The sequence below is a fragment of the Antennarius striatus genome, chromosome 17 (genome assembly GCF_040054535.1).
Source record: "Antennarius striatus isolate MH-2024 chromosome 17, ASM4005453v1, whole genome shotgun sequence".
Taxonomy (NCBI): Eukaryota; Metazoa; Chordata; class Actinopteri; order Lophiiformes; family Antennariidae; genus Antennarius; species Antennarius striatus.
In genome coordinates, this window is record NC_090792.1 from 14913805 (window position 1) to 14938603 (window position 24799).

Consider the following 24799-nt stretch of genomic DNA (forward strand, 5'->3'; position numbering starts at 1 on the left):
TCTTTCCTACCTGTGAAAATTTTGCATTTTGAAGCATAAGATTGATTTTTGACTCGAGCAGGTACACGTCTTTGGAAAGTCCAGACACTTAGCCTCTTCCCCCAGTCTTTATGCATCCGTAAAATGTGCAGGTACAGTATTAATATTGATTTACAGAAAGAGAGAGACAGAGATATAGGGGTATAAAGGAGATATTTTTCCAGAGTTGATTACAATGGATTTCTGTATCGTCTGTCCTGTTCCTCAGACATACTCCTGCCAATCAAATCCAGGCGGTCGCTGCACTTTTTGCAGACACTGCAGATTTTTTAGAAGCAGTCTCAACCCTTGCTTTTAATGCCTGTCACATATCATAGTCCTCTTGGGCTCCAGGAAGAATAGCACTGCAGACAGTTACTACCTTAAACTCCTATGCTTCATTTAAAGGGGCTGGAGCTAGATATCCGTAAGATCCTTCTTCTCCATCCCTTAAATCACACAAACAGTTACACAAGATACATAAAAATGGTGCAAAGATGCTGCTGAAATAGTTTTAGTGGTTGCTATAGCTCATGCTTTATTTTATAGCTGAGTTAAAGCCATCACAAAGACTTGTATACCATCCCTGGTGTGTGTGCTGTAGTTCATGCTGTCATTTTTGCACCAGATGTCTTGTCTGGCTCACACAATATTTCACACCTTATTAATTTGATGTTGGGTGGAGATTGGATTCTCAACACCGCATTTCATTTTAGCCGAGTTTTTTCTCACTTTATATAAGCTTTGAAAAACCACCAACAATGTAGTTCTGTCAAATATGAAAATAAAATTGTAAAAAAGGTTGTTTTGCATGATGGGACTGTGACTGTGACCACCCGCAGACCCTTCTGTCTGAGAGCAGTGATGGCAGTGCTCATATAGATGTACAGAGAGATGAATAACTTATTCAAGTCCTCTGGCAGACCCCTTCATCTTATCTTTAAAGCTGTTTGTCCACAGCGGTACAGTATTTATAGAACTAGACTGCCCTGCTGTTTAGTTGAAACAGGCTTGTTATCTGCCTTAGCGGGGGGCTCTTTTGTGGAAATGAAGTTATCAGTCCTCATTTGTTCATGTGTTTGCATTGAGCGTTTTTTGCTGTGTTCAGACAATTAGAGAAAATACAACATACACCAATGCAGACCGTGCAGAACATAGAACCCAAACACAAAATGCCGACTATTTCAACATGGGCATGTGCTTCTTCTGCGGGGACTGACAACCTGTCGTCTCCCCTGACACAGGTTATATCCCGCTGGGAAGAGTACCTGAGTAAAGTCAGGCCTAAGCAAGGCAAGAATGTGGAGGTGCAGGCCATAGCTGCACATTTTCCTTTCCACAAGTACTTTGCCAACGCTCCCCAGCCCGTGTTCAAGGGCCGGTCGTACGAGGAGGACATGGACATCGCAGAGGGCTGCTATCGCCACATCAAAAAAATATTTACCCAGCTGGAGGTAAGAATGTTTGACACACACGCACACATGCATGCACACCACACAGCCACCGTATCAGCTGACTAACACCCATTGGGACATAAGGAGGTTACTTCACTGGAGTAAAGCAAGGCTACTTTATTTATAGTCCGCGAGTCATTACAGTTAAATTCAATGTGATCTGCATTAAAATGCAAATCAGAACAAATAACATGTACAGAAGCATGCATCACTTCCAACCTAGTTTTCTCTTCTGTCTCTTTTACACAAACACACACACACACACACACACACAGTTACACACACTCACAGAGGCTATGTTGCATTTGATTGTACTGAGAAGACCAGCTGTAGTCAAGAGTTGAGAAATCTCCCATGCACAAGTGACCATGTCATTATAGCGACATGATGTTGTAATTGACCAGTGATAGGACAGACGCAGTTCTTTGTGGTACTTTTAAGCAGCCACTTTTTCACCTCTCTGAGTTCTGTTTTTGATTGGGTTTGTAGCGTGGATAGAGTAAGGATAGAAGATATTTAACTATGGGGGAATTATGTATTTGTTGCTCAAAAGACGAGTGGCACTACAAATAAAAGAAGCCACACACTCATTCACAGACATGACACACCTGAATGTATTATCATTTACCCTCGGTTCATCAAGCATTTCTATAGGGATAACAATAACATTTCAGATTTATGGCCACACCAAGAAGGTCTCAGAAAAGCAATAAAGAACTTATTGGCTGGAGGTAATATCCCAACACATGTGGTGACCTTGATTTATCTGGCTGGCCTCTGTATCACTGCATCACAGCACCTCTCCCTCCTCCCTTAGCCTCACCCATTCTGCAGTGAAATCTGTACACCCATTAAGAGGCATGGCTGTCAGTGGTGCAGCATAGATGAAGCCGCATCCTGCTGAATTTGCTTGTTTGTCTGCCTTTTCAAATGCGAAAGCAGTTTAAATTGTGCTGTCATATGACTATCCCTTAGTGCTAAACAGACAGATACACAGAACGCCTCCTGGGTTCTCCTCGTGTTTCCTCCTCTGCAGTCCCACCGATTCTTTACCACTGTTAAGCCTCCTTTTTTTTCTCCTTGTCTTCTCAACGTTCATGAATCCCTACTGTCTCAATTTTACCCTTCAACCGCTCTGGAGCCGAGGGGGTTAAAAATAGACCTCATCAATAATGCATGTTTTGATCGGTTTAATATTAATGCTAAAATAGTAACACATCAAATATTTATTCCCAGGGTCTGTCCGAGTCTACTTCTCCTGCCCTCCCGTCCTCTCTCCCTTCCCTGCCCCTTCACATCACAGATAGTATGGCAAACTGAAAATAGAACACTTCTTTAACCAGATTTTCCATTTGTTCTTGGGCAACACTATTTATTTTTTTATCATTTCAACACTTATTGCTATTTTGTGTCAAAACTGCCACCTAAATTCTCCGTTAATGGTAATCCATGTAAGAAAATCAGTGCTAAAGGGCGGTGCCATGGATGTCAGATCCCTGTATCACTACATCATAACAAAATGGGAGAGGAAATAGAAAAGAGCAAAATCACATTAAGAATATGTATAAAAGAAGGGGGAGGGTGACAATCGCTCGGTCGTCTTTTGTAAGTTAAGAGGCGTCACCAGGATTTTAAAGGTAGAGTGAGGCGGACCAATCCGGAGATGAAGAGTCTGAGTTTTGAAAAGGGGCCAGACACAAAGATGTATTGGTTGCATGTGTAATTATTGAACTGTGCCCTTTTATCTTACAGAGGTATTATCATGCCCCCCTAGATAATTGTTTTATCTATCATATTTGACAATATTCATCCATCATTTTGTCAGCAGCCCATTAAAGTTTCCTCTCACATCTCTACTGTATAAAACATGAAAGTGAAACATTACTTCATTCACAAATGCATGCACACTAACACAAGTTCACTGTACGCTCTGTTTTTTTATGTCCTGTATTGTATTTAATTATTTAATATTTTCCTTTAACACGTCTCCTAACCCTTGCTTTCTCTCTCATCTTCCCTGAAAGGAGTTCAGGGCGTTTGAGTTGCTGAGGAGTGGACTGGACCGCTCCAAGTATCTACTGGTGAAGGAGGCCAAAATCATCGCCATGACCTGCACACACGCTGCACTCAAACGTCATGACCTGGTGGAGCTGGGATTTAAGGTAGACTCTTCTCACTGTTTGTAAAAAAGATGACCGGCATGGTCCAGCTTGGCTTCACATTTGTTACATGTTTTAAATGATTAAACTCTTGGTTTAAATGGTTGATCTTTAGTATGACAACATCCTGATGGAAGAAGCTGCTCAGATTCTGGAGATCGAGACCTTCATCCCTCTCCTCTTACAGGTAACTTCAACTTCAAATCTGCTGATGTGACCCAGACATGGGTAAAAAAATACTGCTGTCCCTTCATGCTCTGCTTCTGTTCCATTCTTGACTTATTATTTTCTAGTGAAGATGTGTTTTATGTACAGTATTTAACATTGTCAACTCATTAAATATAATACAGTTGAATTAAATCAAATGTCATTGAGTTATTGTCGTGTCTTGGGATAAGATTTTACTGCTGCGATCCTGACCCAATCCCAAATCCTCTTTTGAACCCCAAGTGCCTTTCGCTTTTGGACTTGCCACTTTAATCAGTTACGAGAGGTAGCGGTTGACTTCCCTGTTTCTTTTATGCCTTCGTCCGTCTTTAGAACCCAGCGGACGGATACAGCAGGCTTAAGCGATGGATCATGATCGGTGACCACCACCAGTTACCCCCAGTCATCAAGAACATGGCCTTCCAGAAGTACTCCAACATGGAGCAGTCTCTGTTCACCAGATTTGTGCGCCTGGGGGTGCCCACCATAGACCTGGACGCACAGGGCCGTGCACGGTCAAGGTGGATCAGCCTGACAGATATTTAAATCTAGAGATCCTTTCTGAATCAGGCACTGGGACCATTTCCTTCGTGACATAACATGACAGTGTGATTTCTTGTGTCTCTGTTATTCTATGCTTCAGCCTTTGTAACTTGTACAACTGGCGCTACAAACACCTGGGAAACCTGCCTCATGTCCAGCAGCTGCCTGAGTTCCAAGTACCAAACCCTGGCTTGACCTTTGACTTCCAACTAATAAACGTGGAGGACTTCAATGGAGTGGGAGAGTCAGAACCCAACCCGTACTTCTACCAGGTCAGTGGTAATACTCACCAGAGAGAACTAATGTGTGTAAAACGTACTGTGTTTGCGGAATTATAAGCGGTGATCAGTATAGATGTACAGTATACGCCAATGCTTAAACTGTTCTGCAGTTTTTACACTCCTTTACACTAATACACACTCATGCACACTTTGTTCCACCAGAGCAGAGAACCATTTTCCTCCCTAGCCCCTGTTTGCTCTAAAATTGGTTGTTGTACTTCATCCATTTTTAAATTTTGACTGTTGAGCCACCAGCCCGTTGCGATATATTCATAACCCTGCTTAGTCTGCAGCTGACACTGGCTGCACAGCACAGACAAGTGGGTTCGTCCTTCACAACAGGAACCAGATTGGGTTTCATCAGGACATTGCTGAGTCCCTCAAGACTGTGTGTGCATTGGGAGGTCTAATGGGGGGTGGGGTGGTGTTGAAGTGTTTACTTTAGCACCACAGCAAATTTAGAAGCGCAAATGTTATTTATAACATCAAAACTACCTTTTATGACACCATAAATGTCAGCATACAAGCCACTACTTTCCACACGCTTTGAACCCTGTGGCTTAAACAACGATGCAGCTCATCTCTCGACTTCAACAGGCTAACTGACTCCAGGGGGCGCTATAGCAAGAAGCATAAAAGCAGGATAGACAGGTGGAAGAGATAATGCGGGAAGAAGATGCTACCATAATTTGATTTTGTTTTGAACAGACATTTTACACACACTTTATGATGGAAAACAAATGAAGAAAACCGTATGAAGCAGCTTTTAAGTTAAAGGCAATCAGTCTGGTTCTCAAGTACAAAACAGAGCTGTTGCACGTAACCTCAGCATCAACAAATCGATGGTGAGACCTTGGAGATGGCAGCGTTGTTTTACCGCCAATTTATAGGCACTGCTCAGAAAAAATGAATTAAAAGTTTTCAAAATCTTTCCGTGGAAATATTTCATGTTACAACACCTCAACGTCTGCTACTTATGGACAGGCGTGGCTTATATATGTACAAAGTTTCTTTTTCTTTCAAACCTTAATTGGTGCAGCTTATATTACAATAATTTATATTACTTCCTTACATACTTATTTACTTATTTATTTTACAAACTAATGACAGTATAGCACTGCTTCATCGTGACATTGCTGCACAAGTTGGAGCTGTGCAGGCTCACTTGTATGAGGCCTGTTATTGTGCTTAAATACTGACCATGTGCTTTTCTCGAGGCACCAGGTCACATGAAAATCAGCTCCATTTGCGTGTTGCCATTTTCATGTTCCTCATGGGAACCTGCAGTATTACACACTATGCCTGAGGCAGACACACACACACACATATATGCACATCCATGTGAACACTGACTCACACACATGCATGCACTTTTCTAGGAATCAGAAGGAATAAACTGTACACTAGAGAAGCAATTATAAGCGGTGCACAGTGAATGTCTATCAGTGCTGAGCAAACATCGCGACTACTCTGCTTCACGCTTAGACGGAAACTGGACAATTTTTGTATACACAAACGCTTGTGGGAGCGCTCCGATGCTCAGCAGTCCAAAGGTCTGTTCCTGCCTCTTCGCCTCATTTGTTAAAGCACTTTTTGTATTGAGGCTGGGACCGTTGATAGTCCTTCCTGACTTTTCAAATGGCTCATAAATGGTAGGATACCTATCTAAACCCACATCTCCTGTTGTTAGAAAATGTCTTTTGCTTGCAACTAGGCTTGTTTGTTGCGGCCTTTTTTTTTTTTACTTCATAAGCTACATTTTGAATTGCCCAAGAGGATAAAGCCTTGTTGTTCCTGTACAGACAGTTATGATCTATACCTCCTATTATCTAAACGCACGGTGTGAGTGTTTGTCTCCATTTCCAAACCCCTTCATCCTCTCCGGTCCTCATGTAGCCCTCGGGTCTTTGGCACCAGACTCCAGTGGCTATCCGGTGGATTTAGGGCATTAGATTACATTTATGTTGAATATGCACACGAGGTAGACTGGAAATGTCAACCACGTGTCTACTTAAATATTATTCCCTATGTGCATTCATGTGAGTGCGTCACGCATGCAGGGCTGAACTTTATTTCTGTAGCAAAGCTTCAAATAATTTTTTTTCTGCGTTCAAGTCAAAAGAAAGGGATTAAGTCCAAATTATAAAATGAATTTAAACAGCAATGATGATGATATCTTGATTTTTAATATTTTTGTAGACCTTGTAGAATATTTTCTGTTCGTAATCACTCGTTCAGACCTGACGCTCTTTGCCAAACTCAACTAAAAACAAGTCAAAACTTGGTTTGGTCATTAAAGTTCAGACTTTGTGCCATTTGGAGACAGGTGACAGGGGAAGAAGAACAAAGGCCGCCACTGTTTTTTTGATGCCTTCACTCCAGTGCTGCTGAATCAGGAACTGTTGACAAAGCTGCATAAATTATTATCAAAGAAGTGAGGCCTCAGTCCAGGTGTAATTGAAACGGGATGAATAATGCAAGGCTTTTTTCTCTTTCTTTTTTTTTTTTTCTTTTAACTCAAAGGGCAGAAGAAAGCTCTGGAGCCAGGATGCACATGCTGAGGAATGTGTTGATTGTAAAGTGGATGTCTGAAGCGTGCATTTTTTGTTTTTGTTTTTGTAAATTCTTTGTCAAATTAAGAGAATCCTAACTGTTAGGATGTCTGATCAATAACAAGAGCAAATGGGTGTGTTTATATATGTAATCCTGCAACACATATGTCAGCAATTATGCCAGTTAAAAATATTTGGTACAGTGTTACAGACTGAAAAATGAAATCCATTGCAAGTGTTTCTTACAGTCCCGAAAACACAGTCTGGTATTCCTTGTTACTGAATATCTATCCCGAGTAGAAATACTGTACACTGCTCTCCCGTCTCACTTCGATACGTAGATTAGGGTATTTTGTCCCAGCCTTTGTACCAGTGTTGAATTCTGTCTGAAGCAATTAATTCCAAACCAGTCAGATGGCTGATCATGCGTGAATGAGTCGGCTTTTATCTGCCTGAAAGGATGAACTCATGACAAGAAACAGTAGTTGGATCACGATGTCAAGAAACAAGAGAAGAATGGAGATGTCAAACCCAGCAGACGTCTCTGGGTGTGCCAGCACAAAGACATACATGGTTATTAGAGGTTTTCAACTTTCACCCACGACTGAAGCCCCATACTGATAGACAGTAGCTCAGTTTCCGAACTGCTGCTCCTTTCTTTTGTGTACAATATTTTATGCTTAAATACACTGATCTTAATCATAGCTTGTCGTGTTCTCTATCTTCCTGTAAAGAACCTTGCAGAGGCCGAGTATTCAGTGGCTTTGTACATGTACATGCGGCTTTTGGGCTACCCTGCTGACCGCATCAGCATCCTCACCACCTACAACGGGCAGAAACACCTGATCAGAGATGTCATCAACCAGCGCTGTGCTGGAAACCCCTTCTTTAGCCAGCCTAACAAGGTAAGGACACATGTGAGACACACAGAATCACATGCTTGAACAGGTCACACTTGTCCTATCACTCAGGGCTGACACTTTTCTCTCTTCATGTCAGGAGGGAATTCACAGCCCCAACACACTTGTTTTTACCTCCTATATATGTACTGTAGTGCTCAGGCTGGTTGCCGTAGGAACATGTGTGACACACACACATGCATATCCATGCCCATGTTTGTATGGTGCGACTGCAGGGTGACATACAGTGTTTGTAAGACCTTTGCATGTGCATGAATGAAATAGACATTTCATTTTAATACGCAAAAACAAACATTTACATATAATTTGATTTTTTGAATAAAACTTTAGATTGCCTAATTTGTGGATATTTTTGTTAAAGTACATGCTTTATCCGTCCCAGAAGGATGCTGTTAGACGTCTACATCGGTCCCGTTGTATTCCCCACCCCTTCCTTCACTGTGATAAGTCAGCTGCCTTTGGCACAGTTTTGCAACCGTTTTCTTTTTGTTCTGCTAAATGCTTTTCCCCGGTTAGCCTCGGGTTATGTTTTTCTCTCCATTCTTTCCCCTATTCACATTCACTCACCTTTCATTGGTCTCCTGTTTTCAGGCTTTTCACACATTTTACATTGTCGCAGTCTATTTCTGCGTGCCAGAGAAAGATGCAAGAGAAAGGCACAAGGGTAGGAACTTCATTGTGCCACAGTGGAACAGGGATGGCACGCCTCCCGTCTGTGTGTTGGTGTTGTTGTTTCTGTCTTTGTACTTTTCTTTTTCACAACGTGACATATTTTCCAAACATTGAAATATCTCATTTGAAGTGAGAAATTTTGAATTTAATAGACTAATACCCTGAATTTAACACCATCATAAAGTTGACTTGTTGGCTTATTTTATTGATTACTGGTATTTTTGTTTTTTTAATGCCTTTTTTATTATATAGATATCATCACCAGACTTTCTTTTTTTTAAATTATTGGATACTTGATTGGAAACTTACCTGCTTGTTTGTCTAAAAAGCAGGCAGTTACTTTTGTTCTATGCCTTTGCATGCACGCGGTTTTCTTTCATGACAATCCTGTTGTCGCGTCTGTATTTTGGAGCTGAGCTACCTTGTTGTTTTATCCTCAAGTGCATGACAGGTTCTGACAGTTGGACAAAAAATGTGCTTGGTCATGTTAAATGTCCAGCGATACAAAGACATGAAGCGTCATTCAATGCGTTGGTGGCCTTAGGCAGGATGCATGCTCAGTAGTAAAGTGACTGGGGGTGACAGGATCTTTTAGATTTAGAAAGGAAAGACAGCCGTAGAGAGATGGAAAAGAAAGAGGGGCTCTTGTGAGAAAGTGCTGAGTAGCTGAAAGGTCGTAGCACTAAGCATTTGGGTGCACAGCGGCTCTGACAATATGTCAAAATGGTTAAAACCATGCAGACGTCAACAGCCGGTCCATTTTACTGGGATGACTTGAATTTGACAGAAAAGGACACAAAAGGTCACGTTGCACCAGCCACAGTCTAAATAAATGTATCCACAGTGTAAACATGCAGTAGTGCTCTGCAGACGTCTCTAATGATCTTTGTGGTGTCATTTAATCCGTCTTTAGTTGATGTTAGTTGATCTCCCACTTGTTTTGGTGCTATGTTTTAAGTCCTAAAATTAACTGTGACCCTCCCACACTCACAACAACACTAACAACATTCAGAGTGAGACTAAACCAAGACATTCCAATCGTAATCCCAGTAATGGTTGTGCTGGACATCAGAATTAAATAATCTGCCAGTCTGGCTCCTGCACATTCCATTGCTGTGATTGCTGTAATTCAGATGTAGCAGGAGTGCCTAACAAATAACGACAAAGAGAGATCTGTGCTCGTCTATCAGTTGAAGGACATGGTGTCATTGTTTTCTAGAAGATGATTTACTCTCCTCTCTAGAAGAGGAAAGTAAATGATTTGTTAGTGGAAAAACAAAACTGTGTGTAGTTTGCAGAGTTCTCTGTGTGCTTCCTTCTATTTGCAGATAAGTGTGTCCCACAAAGACATGACCTCTGTAATTCACTCCCTAGAAGATTTCTCATAAATAACTAAACATCATGCCGAACGCTTCGCCTTGGTGGGGTGGGGGGGTTCTCTATCTATAATGTGGGCTTCATTGTCACCATCCTGTCTGTGTGCTAAAGCATTGTCAGTTTGTGTATTTAAACAGTCCGTAGTTGAAGCATCTGTCTACACTCCACAGTTGTATGAACATGAGTATGGATGCAGAAAAGCACCGTTTGACTTTAACATTAGAAATTTGCGTTCTACTTGTCACCTGTGAAACCTCATAACAGCGACCTCAGAATGATTTATTTAGCGTGGCTCATTCGTAGTTTGTTTGCCGTAGTCTGGGGTTCGTGGGAGTTCTCGATGGCGGCTGATGTCCTATTGATCCGCTGCACAGAGTGGATCCATAAGTGAAAGGCCGACCTCTTTGCTTTTTCTCATCGAGTACCCTCCTGCTGTAGGCACTGTACCCTGAAAGCCACACCCACTAGAAGAGATCAGAAAACACCTGTAAAAAAAGTTTGTGGTAGTTCATGATGAATTGGACTTGTCCATCTCTTATTTATTTATTTTTTGGCTTCAATAAGTTCTTTATTCTCATAACTGTGGATCTCTGTTAGCCACCCTCATGAAACCAAAGAAATTGAAGCGTCAGAAATTGCTTCGTGACGGGGACTAAGCAGCCAAACCGATAAATCTGTCAACCTCTGGACAGAACATCTCTTGCCTAACTGGGTTTCCAGTGCAATTACCAAGATACACTGTGAAGTACAGTGTGTCGTCTGTATTATGTAAAGTCTACCTCAAAACACAACGGTGTTCTTCATGTACAGGACAGAATCATCAGGACAATACAGAAAACTGGCTGACACAAATAAAAATCCTTCAGAGAGCCACAACGTGATGCAACTGAATACATTTTATCATGAAACCCTGACACGATCACTGTGTTCTACCCCATTCTGTAGGGGCCAGGATGTCCCTACTGCTATCAGCCGCATATCATATCATATTCATGTTACAGAACACATGTTTAAATAAAACTACAGTGATCTTTTTGTCTGTCACTCACGGTGAGACACCCTCAAACCATCCAAAACGCAAAACACACGTGTACTTTACAATATGCATCATCGCTCAGTTAGCATAGCTTTAATATTAATGTGTTTATTTGTGTGCAGGTGACAACAGTGGACAGGTTCCAGGGTCAGCAGAACGACTACATCATCCTCTCCCTGGTCCGCACCAAAGCCGTGGGACACCTGAGGTAATTACTGTACTTCGATGAAAGCCGAACAGAAAAGCTCGTCTCAATCCCCCCAGAAATCAGGACACTTTCAGCAGCTCTACCTCTGTAATAGGATCTACACATCCTCTAAAGAGGCGACACAGCGAAAAATATAGGCAATAAAGTCTCAGGAGAGCGCTGCTCTCAGGAGGCGTTCTGCTTTTGTAATGTGTAACTACTTAATGAAGTTTGCCGGGGGGGCAACACTGGCTGCCTTGAAGATGGCATGTGTTTTCAGCTTGGGAGGGTAAAGGGTGCTTCAGGACACGAGCGCACGCAGCCGACTGTACCTTTAAGTGAGGCCATTGTGCTCTGATGATTGGGTTGAGACTATGAAACAAAGGCCTCAGTTCTGATCAAAGGCATACCATAATACCATATAACACTCGTCATGAGAGGTGTGATGGTTAACCAAACCGCAGAGGTAGGTTTTTACATCTCCATATCTTTTCCTGTCTGTTCGGCCGGCTTAAACTTTTATCAGTCCCCCAGCTCCGTTTCCTTATCTCTCTGCTCCCACCTCCCTCTCCATTTCACTGTATTAGTAGACAAACGGCCTTTTCACTCCTCTGCGTGATCCAGAAGAGGCCTCCACATCGATTCGCTGCATATTTAATTCAATACATTTTAGGCCAATCTCTTCCAGTACTTAAGCTCGCCACGCCGACGCCTCGTGGTTATGGGCTGTATATCAGCTGCTCTGCTTACAGTTTCATCAAAGGTGTGCTGCCAGCACGCTCACCCCCCCACCCCCATCACATAAATGATAATTCATTCCGTTTGTGACCGCTGAGCTGCATTTGGTTATGTTCATGGAGTTCCTTGATCACACTCATGGCGACATGCGGACAAACACAGCTTTTCCCTGGGTTTGAACACTCATGGAAACCCAATACATGGATTTTATACAAATTTCTGTCCCGTGCAGCTACACATAAAAAGTTTTAGAAAGATATTTTAAATTTAATCTTAGTTTGACTTCACTTTCATTCATATCTTTGCCTCCATTGAATGGTCAGCTCAGTAGTTCAAAGAGAAGTTGTTCATGATTCGTCTCCAGAGTCCTCTCCCTTCTCCCCTCTCCCTGCACCTTCCCTCGCGGCAATCTGCTGCCATAACAACCGCAGAGGCCATGGCGTGTGACGAGCTGACCCTCGCCTTGACGGGCGAAGCGTTCCTGCTGATGCACGTGTTCGCATGCACGAACCGTCTGTGACAGGGATGCACAGATCCAGATGCGCTCTGACATGCACACGAGCTCAAAACACTGTCCACCATGCCCTGCCGCGTCACTGCTCAGCCCAGGTGGGCGTCTCTCAGTAGCGCCGTGTCCGCGGGTTATCATACTGTTTGATTGGTTTGTTTCTTTTACAGCTCTCTGCTCATTGGTTGTGAGGTTTTGCAGTTTGTCTCTATGGAAATCTTATGATTTCGAGTTTTGTACAATGCTTAAAATTTCCAGTAATCACACATGAACACATCCCATAAACCTCGCATAATGGTTTCTATAAGCCCTTTTCTCCTTTTTCTTTTTTTACACATATATAAAACTCATCATGCATTTTGCAGGAAATAATCCTCTTAATCTCATGAAGCGCATGAGAGCAGGTGGACATGTCCCACATTTTTGGCCGTGTTTCAACCTGTTTGTGTTGATTTGTTTTGAAGTGAATGCATACAATCATGGATATGGACCAAATTCCTGTGCATCAAATCACCAGACGAACACCTCTTCCCCCTTATATACTTTGACTTTCTCTGTGCTCTAGATTTGTATAAGCATGAACGTTTTTTTCTTACATTTAAATTTCCCAGTTTGGTTTAAATCTCCCAGTTTGGGATAAATAAAGTATATTTATCAATCTATCTATCTATTCATCAGTTAGTCATTTTTTACTCTTTTTGAATTTCCCTCTCTATTCCACCGTGTTTGATTACTGCAACTTCAACTATTTGTGTGAGGAGTAAAGCATACATATGTACCACAAAAACACATTTAAATATGGCGACATTATATTGGGTTTACATCGGGTAAACGTAGATTTGAGTGGCATTCTGCTGGTAAACAACCACTTTGGCTACGACTGCAAGCCAAGCAGGTTTCATTCATTCTCTGCCTCTAATCTCTTAATTCTACTGGATGACAGAAAAAAGTAACTGGTCTGTCATCTCACGCCCTTCCCCCTTTTTCTTTCTGCTTGTGTATCAGTCCTTTGCTTTTCATGTTTTTCCATCTTAGCTCCTACATTTGCACCCCCCTCCCACCTATTGCTGCTTCGCTAAATCCTTCACTAAACCTCTCTTCTCCTACACTTCACTGCCTTCTCCCTTTACTCCATCCTTCCGCTTTCACTTTTTTGTTGATGTTCCTACACATGATTCCCTCATAGTGTCACACTATCCTCCCCCAGCGCTGCATATTCTTTCTTTCCTCTTCTTCTACTTCTGTGACAAGCCAATTTTCAACTGTTGTTTTTTTGTTTTTTTTTCCCACTATCACTCCACAGGGATGTGAGGCGTCTGGTAGTCGCCATGTCGAGAGCCCGGCTGGGTCTTTACATCTTTGCTCGAGTGTCGCTGTTCCAAAACTGCTTCGAGCTGACTCCTGCCTTCAACCAGCTCACCGCCAGACCTCTGCAGCTGCACATCAGACCGCGTGAATACTACAGCCAGGAACAGCCTGTATGCACACACACACACACATGCACATGCTAGATTCCATTTCCATACAACTGTTTCGCCCTCTAACATCCTTCCATATCACTGCCACAACGGTCACCTGTCTTTTTCTAATCCCGCCTCTGTATTCTGAGTAGCGACTTCATTCCCCTTTGGTTCTCACTCGTTCCACGTCTGAGAGCAGCTTTACCCACCGACTCTGGTCACTTAAGAGCATACTGCAGTGGCCATCAGCAAGCATAGGAAACATGGGTCGGGCTAAAATTAACCCCAAAAGGTCAGAAGGCAAAATCACTCCCCCAGTTCCCGCTAGGCCAACATGAGACGACTGTCGTCTGGTCATTGTGTCTAACTGACTGGCGTGCTTGGCAACAGGGGTGTCGAAAATACCCCATAGCCTCTCACACTTTCTCTTACTCTAGAGTATTCACCCCCGTAGGGGACAACCCTTTTAGGGCACACACATGCGGCCCCTGCTTAGCCTGTCTCGCAGGAGTCAGTAAGCCCCTAATGCTTACACGCCAATGCAGTTTAAAGGCAGCAACACTCCGAGAGAACGTCTGCAGGATGGTTAGCAGCAGAAAAAAATAAAATATATATATTTATATACACACACATATGCACATATAGAGAGAGAGGTTACCTGCTTCTTAATGCTCCATGTAGATATAGGCGTATTCACAGAATAGTTAGACAGGGCTGGTTGATAAAAGACAAAGTGTAATCACCTTCAGTGGGTGAGGACATTAACATCCTGATGTTATAAATTAAGACTGCACTGTAAAAGATTTACTGAACAGAGACAGTGCATTCATGTTCACATGATGCCCTCAGGGTCTCTGTGAGTACCCATCTTTAGGAGGCATCACCCCAGCCGCCTGAATATTCTGCTCACCTTCAGTTTAGTCTTCGAGATTCCATCTGCATACTAATCTTGCAGAGTTACATGCTCTGCATCCTCAACTTTTGATAGCTTGTGGAGCAGTTATCGCTGACAGCAGCAAGCAAGTGAAAGATTAGCTTTCAGAAGCAAGCTTGTAGGGGGCAGATGAATTGTAATTTCCCTCCACATTTGCATTTGATCAATAATTGCCCATGACTGCCAACAAGAACAGGTGTAGTTCTTAACATTGCAAGCAAAAACATTTTGTTTTCTTTCCTCAGAGAGATGCTTCTGGACAGCCGGACCAAATCATCAAGAACATGCCAGAGATGGCCAACCTGGTCTATAATATTTACATGCACATGATCCAAACCTCCGAGAAGTACAGACAGGTACAGATGGAGGAAAAACACTTTTCCATACTTTTGGTATTCTTAATAACATAGAAAGTTAAAAGATAATGAGAATATGCATAGATTGAAAAGTGGAAGAACTCCCTATTCCTATTTTAAATTATATCCTCTTTTCGTCTCCTTCCCAGAAGCAGCAGCAGAGTATGGCTCTGCCTCCCCAAGCAAGCAAGACTGAGAAAGAGCCATCTACTCAGGAGCAGCAGGAAGAAACCCCCATGGAGCAAGATATCCCCATGAAGCAAGATACCCCCATGAAGCAAGATACCCCCATGAAGCAAGAAACCCCCATGGAGCAAGAAACCCCCATGAAACAAGAAACCCCAGAAGGAGAGATGATCTCTGAGCCCCAGTCGGAGGAAACCGGCGAGATGAAAGAGAATGAGGAAACAGCTGACCACGCTAAGATGCCCGAGCATCCCGGCAGAGACAGCGACAGTGACGGGGAGGAAAACGGAGAGGAGGAAGATTTGTAGAGCCTTCGCAATTAGTGCTACAGTCTAATTGAGGTCCACATTTTTTGAGGCGAAGTGTTCACTAAATTTTTGTAGCGCATTTCACTTTGTATCCAATACTTTTTTATTAAAAATTAAAATTCGTCATTGTCCTTTTTTTTTTTACTGTATTAGCACCCATTAGAGCCTATGATCCATTTTAAGAGTCTAATCTATATCCGTCTCACACACTATACACTGACAAACAGTGTATAGTCAACATGCTTGAGCCTTGTATCTCTCATGTCATGATACTTCTATCCAGTCATCTGCTTCCCCCTACTTTAAGCACAACTGAAATCTGATTGGTTCATCCTATACCAGCTACACAAGCTGCAACTAAGCTGCATTTGTAGGTCAGTCACTTCACCCAGGGGCCAGCGTGCATGCTGGGGGATTTTAAGTTGCCCTCTGGATGTACACAGTCACTCAACCAGCTTGAAATCCTCTGCCATTCATAACTTCATGCGGAGTACTCCAGAGCTCGGCATAACGGCTCACGTCAGCGGATGACGACGACCGGATTCGAGAAAATAAGTTGTGGTTGACGTGAAAACATCCATTCAAAAGTTCCAATCTAGATCTGGGTAATTTAAAGGTGAATCCACTTTAAAATAAAGAGGTTAACACAGTACAAAGCCCCGCAGGAGAAAACACAGACTGGAAATTCATTCATTATCATGCACCAGAGGTTGGCTGTTGTTACATCATACCTCAGGCTGGCAGAGAGAGAACAGGTCAGTTGCACAGCTGCTCTCTCCTGGGCCCTGGTCTAAAGGACCTGATGGAGAACCATGTGTTGATAGATGCGGAGAGACATGTTTTCTGCATGCAGTCAAGTGTGGAGCCGTGTAATGTCTGCTTCCCCCACCCCCTATCTCCTGAGAGCACGGCACCCCAGGTAGAAGTGAGTATTTCGGAGCAGCGGGCTCTGCCTTACTGTTATCCGAGGAGAGGATTAGACTGAGAGGTTAGATAAGAGAAATAATCTGTCAGCTGAGGCTGCACCTCAAAGACAGTGTTGGCATGGAGCCCAGGCAACAAAGACCAATATACAGTAGCACACAATGCTGGAATATGACTTAATTACCTTAAACTTGTTTTATGTCCCAACAAGATAAATATGCATAGCCCCATCACATATTTTAGTAATTAATCTTCTATAAACCCATGACTGTAAAAATACGCTTCCCTCAGTTACATGAATGTTTTCATTGTGCACCCATGTCCCGCCCCTTAACTCTTCTACTTACTGACATTCTGTTTTCTCCCAGCTGGCCTCTTGAGAATTCAGTGCAGTGGTAAATTAGAACTAACTGGTGGGAAGTAGCTACTGCTGACACACAAACATCCCTTCGAGCACGATCTGCTAGACTGGAAGGAATAACTGTGAGCAAAGGAGGAGATCAGGAGCTCAGTTCCTCCAGAGTGTTTTTCTTCTGAAGGTGAACATGTCTTTTTTAATGACGCGACAGGTATACGTTAGGTTATTGGCTACTTTGCAAAGCTTCCCCTTCTAACCGGCTGGTGTGTTACAAGAGACTAACAGCATGTAGCCAGTTCGGTCATGAAAACAGCCAGATTGTGCAGGTTTCTGCCAGAATTTTCCTGAATACATGTTCTGTGATGCAGCAAATTGTTTTGTTGTGTTTAAACACACAATTTGGGATTTCAGTTTTGATTGCAATAGTGTAAAATGAAAAAACAAATGCAAGAGGAAGGATTTAAGGGAAGTGTGTCAGAGCATGTGTTAAAGTTGAAACCATTTGTCCTGGTTTTTGCAGTTATTATCTCAGAATAATTTTAGTGGATTGTGTTTTTTTTTTTCTTTCTTTGTAATGTGAAGGCGTTTCCCAAAATCACGGGATCCACCATGGGACAGTCGTGCTTAATGTGTGATTTATTGCCAAATCCTACTTGACGATGGTGTCATAACAGGAAATTACTCATAACTCAGAGTCAACACGGTAGCACCCGGAGGTGGGGAGAGAGGTCGGACTGTTGTCTCTTAAATCTAAAACTAAGTTGACTACATTCAGTGCTCTCACACACAACAAGAAGACCTCAGTTCTAGAATCTCTTCAAGGCTGGGCCTCAAGGGAAATATTTCTGGTGAGTTAAAAAAAAAAAAAGAGAAGAAGCTGCTCTTGCTTAATGCATTTCTTGGAGATAATCATTTTCACTGACACATTTTTGCCACTGCACTTGGCATAAATCATCAGGTAAGGAGGCTTCAGACATCGGATGGCATTCAAATAGCAGGTTTTTCCCACGGATGAAAGCGCCGGTGTTTTTATAGCTCAGACTGTCTCATCATTCCTCTGGCTGTTCTTTGTTATTCGTGCAGATAGATAAAGTAATGATCATCACCAAAGTTGTGCATGATCTCTGCTGATCTGCTGCTAGGGGGTGAGTAATATTCCACTATAATGTGGAAGTGGGTGGCCGGTCCACCAGACAGGTTATTGCTTGAGATTTCCAGCTTATCATGCCTTGTCAAGGCTGCAGCCTAATCCCAACAAGTACACCACCAGATCATCAACATGGCACACTTAAATTTCCTATCATCGCTGAAGAGCAGCGGCTACTCACAGACACAAACTCCAATGCTGTTGTGATGCACTGTCCATTCATTCCTCTTGATTAACTCGAGTATCTTCTTCTCTCCTCCCCAGTCTAGGATGGCCAGCTGTGGGTCATTTTTCTGGTGCATCGTCTGGTTTGTGATCCTGCTGTGCTTTGGATGGCCCCTCGGGATCACTTTAGGGGGTCTCTACGGCCTGGTCAGCCCCCTCACCACCTGCCTTGGATTGGACCGTCTCTCTGATCTCCTCATGCAGGGGGCCAACCTGGGTCGAACATGCGCCAATAACATGAGACATTGCAAACCCTTGTGTTGAGATCAGTCCTGATTGTTTCGGGATTAGAGATTGAGGGGCTACAGAGAAATGTCTTCATTTTCAGAAAAAAACTGTTCATGTATGTTTTATTTGGAGATATCCTGAAATGATTGGCGCTTGCCACAATCAGGAACCTTCCGGTAACTTATGTGGCAAAAAAAAGGTCCGAAAGGTCTGAAGAATGGATTGCATTCGCTTTGTTAAGACGTAATTAACCATGGATTTCAAATTTGCATGGGTTTGTCAAGAAGGAAATAGGCTTTGTGTTCATGGTCTGTGCTTGCTCTTTAATTCATGATGACACTGCAAGGAGAAGATAAGAGTGAAAATGGCAATTTAACAATGGAAATGCTTAGACTCATAAATGACTGTGTGGAAACTTTTAATGCGATTAAAAAGTGCTTTGAACTTGCCCTCTGTGTTTGTCAACTAACTTATTGTGTGCAGTATTTACTGGAAAATTCCTGTAATTTTTTTTAAAGTGAAGGTAAATAAGCAAATGGAGAAAGCTGCAGACATGAACAGATGCAGTTCTAGTTCACTTCAAATAATTTTGTTTACCTGCTTTCTCCCATTTCAGGGTCATAAATGGTTTGAGCCAATTCAGAAATGACTTAAAACAAGTCAGGAGCAGAAACGCCTCAACATGGTTCCTTCTCACTAAACTTTTGTCTCCATCAACTCAAATCTGAAGCTGCTTTAAGCCAACACTCTTTCCTTTCTTTCGTTTTTTTTTTAGCTACAGCAGCCTTTACTATATATTTACTGTCGTAAAGCAGTAAAAACTGAACCATCTTGGGGACAGTGATAGTGCAGGACCATAAAATAAAAAGAACACTTTCTGAAAATGCAGACATGGAGGTAATACGCTATGACATCCCACTTTCATGTAATCATTAGATTTATTCTTGAAAGTCTGAAGAAATGTCTTTAAAAGCTAACCTGTCATTGCAAAGGAGTAACAGGTGATTTAGACAACTCACAAGTTTTAAATATTTGATATAATAATTTAGGTTTTGAGTTTCCACTCTGATCGTTGTCGCTCCCTGTAGAGGTATTTATGTTGAGGCATTAAGGAATAAAGGACAAACTTTTTGAACCTCCTAACTGGAGCCTAGAGATGGATGTTAGGGCGATGGGGAGGGAATGGATGTGCAGTAATGAGTAATGGAAAACTGCTGCATCTTCACCTTGTCTTCCAATCAGGAAGCAGTAGTAACGTCTTTTTTTAAGGTCAACAATGTCAATCATGTGAGTATTGTGGGTACGAGTTGTCTGCCCCAACTAACATGCAGCATTCACTTCATGTATAATGGACGGAAGTCTGGATGTTTAAATCATCACATTGATCTGACACACTTAAAAGTTTCATTTGTGAGAAATGCTTTAATTTTGGGATTTTAATGGTAAAACTGGTTTGAATGCTTTTTATTCTCTCTGAGCACAAATAAAAGCCACAAATCTCTAACTTCACACTCTCACTTGCTTTTGTTTGAAGCAAAGATTAATCACAGCATCAGTGCTTCAGTGTAACCTGAAGATTTTGTTTTCACTGACTGACTGAGTCATACAGTATATAAAGTTGTGAGTTGGAGAGTGTGAGTGTTATGAAAGTTTTGAGGTTCAGGTTTCTTTTTCCACTCCTAGACTCAGTCTTTTGAAAGCAAGTATCTTCAATAAAGATAGAAAAGTTTTGACATCTACAAAGGGTCTGATCCACAGGCTCAAGTATCAGATGGGTGCTCTAAAGTTTTGACATGGTGGGGTTCATGTCTAAATAAGTTACTGAGTGTTGAAAGCAGACCCTCAGTGGAAAGAGTGAAAAGTATTCAATGAAGAGCTTGGAGTGTGCAACTTTTATGCACCAACTGGTGTGTAAATCCATTTAAAACTCATGTGATGACTGCATGAGATGGCAGAAAGCAAATTAATACAATGACATTTTTTTTTTTTAGTCTATTACATTAAACCATCCCACTTTTCTTCATTATTTGCTAAACCACGTGAAACTCTAACGTTGACCTTAATTCACATCAGGCTTGTGCTTTTATATATCGTGCCGATCGGGCTGTGTTTAATACCATTTCTTTAAGGCTAGTTGTTAGTTTCAACCTCTGTGACTCAACCCTGCGCTCTGAGCTATCATGACAAAAATGGGAGCGAGCGCTTGTGCTTCACCAAACATTTTAGAGGAAGATCGTGGTAAATTACTACTTTCATCTGGCACATACTAATTCACTGACCTTAAGTCATCTGTTGTTGGAGCCCTAATATCAAGGGTTTTGGGGTTTTTTTTGTTTTTTGGTTGGGATTTTGTTCACAGGAGTTAATCATTTTATAACAGTCTTTGTGACGATTGGTTATGTTTTCTGTCTCTTGATTGTCTTTGGACAAGTTAAATTGTCATGACTCGAAAACTAAATTTCACAAGGAAATTATGTTTTGTGTCTGTGTTTTCCATATTGTTTTAAATTTCTACTTTAAATGAATTAAATGTCATTATTCCAAAGTACATCATCCAAATTACATGTTGTGTGCCTGAGTGCATCAGCAGATCTGCTGGTTATTCCCAGACAAGTGAGCAGGACTTGTTTTTTTTCCAGCCTTTGGAATGCAATCGGGGAAAATTTGACATCTTTTAAATCCCTTTTAAAAAATTTCTGTTTAATGGATGTGTTTATGAATATTTAATTTACCGCTGTGTTTCATCATTTGATTTTCACTTTTATATTTCTGAACTCTTGGTTGTTTTTATCTTAAGTTTTTGTTCACAAAAGTACTTAGGAATTTTATTTATGAAAGTGCTGTACATAAGTGTTCTGTACTGTATATTTCAAAAGGTTTCATGACTTCTTATTTTTCCATACATTTTTATTTATTCATAAGCATTTTCCCTTTAAGTCATGTTTACCATTTAAAACGAGACCCTTATCACGTCATCTTCCTGTGAAATATATGTCTTAACATTTTTACATTCATATTCTATGATATTTTATTATAAGTGACTGACCTTAATACTTCTAGCTCTACAGATTTTTGTCCGCAATTTAATAAATCGAAATTAGACAGTAGACTTACAGGTTTACTTTCATGTCTTCTAAAAATCAAAGGTAGAATTCCTCCAAATTCACTGGGACTTCAGAGTAAAAACATCTTGACTTTTATCTTGCACACATGTTTGAAGCCGGTGAGACGGACAGCAAAACATGAAACAGAATGACAGAAGAGCAGATGGGGTCATGCAGACATGAGCAGCAAGCAAACTTCTCTGAACTGAAGCATTTTGCTTTATTTATTACAACACAACTTATCCCAAAGGGGGGACTCTTTAGTCTTTAGTCTTCAGGCTGGGACAGGTTTGGTTTCATAACCACCTCCCTGAGCCAGATAGGGGGATGCATATGGCAAAACATTGTAATAACTAACATCTTGTTATGGCTGAAGCAGTGTGAATATATTCACAACTATCAGACAGTAAAAGCCTATTTACTGAACCTCTTCTTGGTGAGCTGTTTGGGTGTTTTGCCTAAAAATTCACCGCTTTCCCTATCAGTCCTGACCTTCTAAGCCACGACCAAAACAGCTCCGGATTCAGTACTTAGGGTTCCCTATAAAGACAAGGTGCTGAGCAGCCTACCTACAAATCTGGGTAGCAGTCGATTTTGTTGCTTATTCAAATTTGATTCATGAATATTTCATTTTCAATCCAAAGCACATTTTAACCTCATTTTCTTCCCTTCGGTGTTGACTGACAATACCTCACTCCTTCCTATAAACATGGGTTATAAACTGAGACAAATTATTACAAAGCAATTTTTAAAAAAAATTGGTGCCCAGTGCTAGTCTGTACATTGCAATATTTATGTGTAATAAATAGTTTATCTGCCCAAAATATGATGAGGATAGAAGTCTGTTGCCAAACATCAATCCAAATTTACTCTGTTTTCCTCTCACAGATCTTCTCTATTAGCTAAGGTCCTTGAAGCCAAGGTGAGGGTGTCTTCCAGATGGACTGACGTTCAACAAGAGCATCAGGAGAGCTTTTATTGAGATCCGAGACATCTGAGAAAAATCCTCCTCCACCTGCCTGCAATCAGACCTGGAAGGTGGAGAGAGTGATAGAGATAATGACAGAATACTACAGGCCTTTCCATTAACCACACACTGCTCTGTAATTTCACCCTCTTGTACACACAAGTACACACAAGGTGGAGTGGGCGACCTGTCCTTTTGCATGAGGCAGTTGGAGAACAAAACGGACAAATCTTTACGTGCATCAACTCATAAATCTGTAACGTCGTATCAGTATGAAATTTAAACAGAATAATGATGATATATAATAATAAAAAGATTTAAAGTGTGTTATTTTAGAAAGTGCAAAGGTCTACAGTGTAACTGCAGCCTCCCTGTGATCTCAGCTCTGCACTCCTTCGGGAACACCCAGAGGACCTCCTCACACGCCAGCAACTTGCCACTCAGCATTCAGCACCCGGGCCAGGGAGAAGACACCATATTTTCCTTGAGCGGTGCAGGATGTCCTCTCTCTGCCATGACCTTTAAATCACCCTTGATGCTAAACACAGATAAATGCATTGAGTTGTACAAAACACAAGTGTTCTCAGAACGTTTTGTTGAACTGGTTTGTGATGAACAGCTGAAATGATACACAGCAGCAAGGATGGGGCATTCCTATATGTGTGCAAATTATTGATTAAGACACAAACCTTAGCTGTAAAAGGCAAATGACTTCCCCTCGGGGTCCTTTAAAGGCGTCTGCATTCTGTTTATGATGTGTAATTCCAATAGAATATCAATAGTCTTTTTGTTCCGGATGATTTTGTCCTTATTATCTCATCTCTGCTGCTGCTTAATGAGCAGAATCTCAGGTCACAGGTAGGAGGAGAATGATCAGACAGTAAGACAACAGTGAAAACAACCATACAGGATTTTGTGAGCAGCATCTGAATCCTTCAATCTCTATCCAGAGAGCTGTCATACCAATGGATGAACTGAAAATATATTTTAAAAAATCCTCTGGTAATAACATGTTAGCAATATTTTTTTTTTTATATTGGGGCAAAAAAAAATGCTTAAAGCTAACTACAGCCTATACCGTTCATTACATAAGACCACAACAAAGAGTCACCCAGTGAAGGGTCATGGCTCGGGGTCGGCTGACAGCAGCACATGATTCATGGCGTGCTGTGCCCTTTTGTCTTGTCCTCCTTGTGGTGGGACCATCCACTGCTCTTAGCCAATGTGATTTCACAGGCCTTCAGAGCTCGCTTGCCATCCCCTTCAAGTAAACTGGCAACGTCATCTCCTGCGTCTTGCTCTGTCCTCAGCCCGAGAATAAAGACAGAATATGGAATGTGTCACAACAAGAGATGCTCCTTTTTTTCTCCATTGTTTTTTCATGTTGGGGAACTACAAATAGGAGCTATGTTGCTTTTAATTTATCTGTTAAGGTTTCCTTTGCAGGAGGATGCAGGCGTTGAGTTGTAATATATAAAACACTATTTATCACATGTTTGGACCTAGAAGGACGAGTATGCCAAAGAAAATACTTTTATTTATTTATTTTTTATAAATTGTAATTTCAAATGTTGAAAATGCTTTTTTCTGTACATCTGCTTTGCATTTGTCTCTTTGATGAATTAATTAAAACCATTCTAAACACAGAACCATGACATAAGGATCAACTTTACAACACATCAGTGACGCCCATGCAGCTCATTAAAAATTTCTTTTGATTTTATGCAAATTATTTGAACATATTTGCACAAATATATTCTCCTTTATCATAAGGAGAGACCAGCAGCGTCCTCTTACTTGGGAATGTGTGGTTTATCTGAAATTTAACCACAAAAAAAACAAACAAAAAGCAGTTTTGATTGTGGGACACACTCACCCTTGGACGCCCCCCCCCCCCCCTTTGAAATGTGGCGGTGGGGAGCCCTCCGGTAAAACAGCTGCTGACACCAG

At 41.6% G+C, this 24799-nt stretch overlaps 1 protein-coding gene and 1 long non-coding RNA gene across 2 annotated transcripts in view; both read left to right on the forward strand.

The window, feature by feature from the left end:
- aqr (aquarius intron-binding spliceosomal factor) overlaps positions 1 to 16020 on the forward strand; it is a 40278-nt gene extending 24258 nt beyond the window's left edge. Inside the window, exons 27-36 of the mRNA XM_068338796.1 lie at positions 1263 to 1472; positions 3497 to 3634; positions 3747 to 3818; positions 4172 to 4359; positions 4482 to 4653; positions 7949 to 8119; positions 11342 to 11427; positions 13956 to 14130; positions 15292 to 15402; positions 15552 to 16020. Of these exons, the coding sequence (XP_068194897.1) occupies positions 1263 to 1472; positions 3497 to 3634; positions 3747 to 3818; positions 4172 to 4359; positions 4482 to 4653; positions 7949 to 8119; positions 11342 to 11427; positions 13956 to 14130; positions 15292 to 15402; positions 15552 to 15896 (1668 nt within the window). The 3' untranslated portion in view covers positions 15897 to 16020. The remainder of the gene's footprint in view (positions 1 to 1262; positions 1473 to 3496; positions 3635 to 3746; positions 3819 to 4171; positions 4360 to 4481; positions 4654 to 7948; positions 8120 to 11341; positions 11428 to 13955; positions 14131 to 15291; positions 15403 to 15551) is intronic.
- A 1155-nt stretch (positions 16021 to 17175) lies between these two features.
- Positions 17176 to 19227, forward strand: LOC137610895 (uncharacterized). The gene is made up of 2 exons (XR_011038554.1): positions 17176 to 17359; positions 18590 to 19227. It is a non-coding gene; the product is annotated as an uncharacterized lncRNA (long non-coding RNA).
- Positions 19228 to 24799: the final 5572 nt, after the last annotated feature.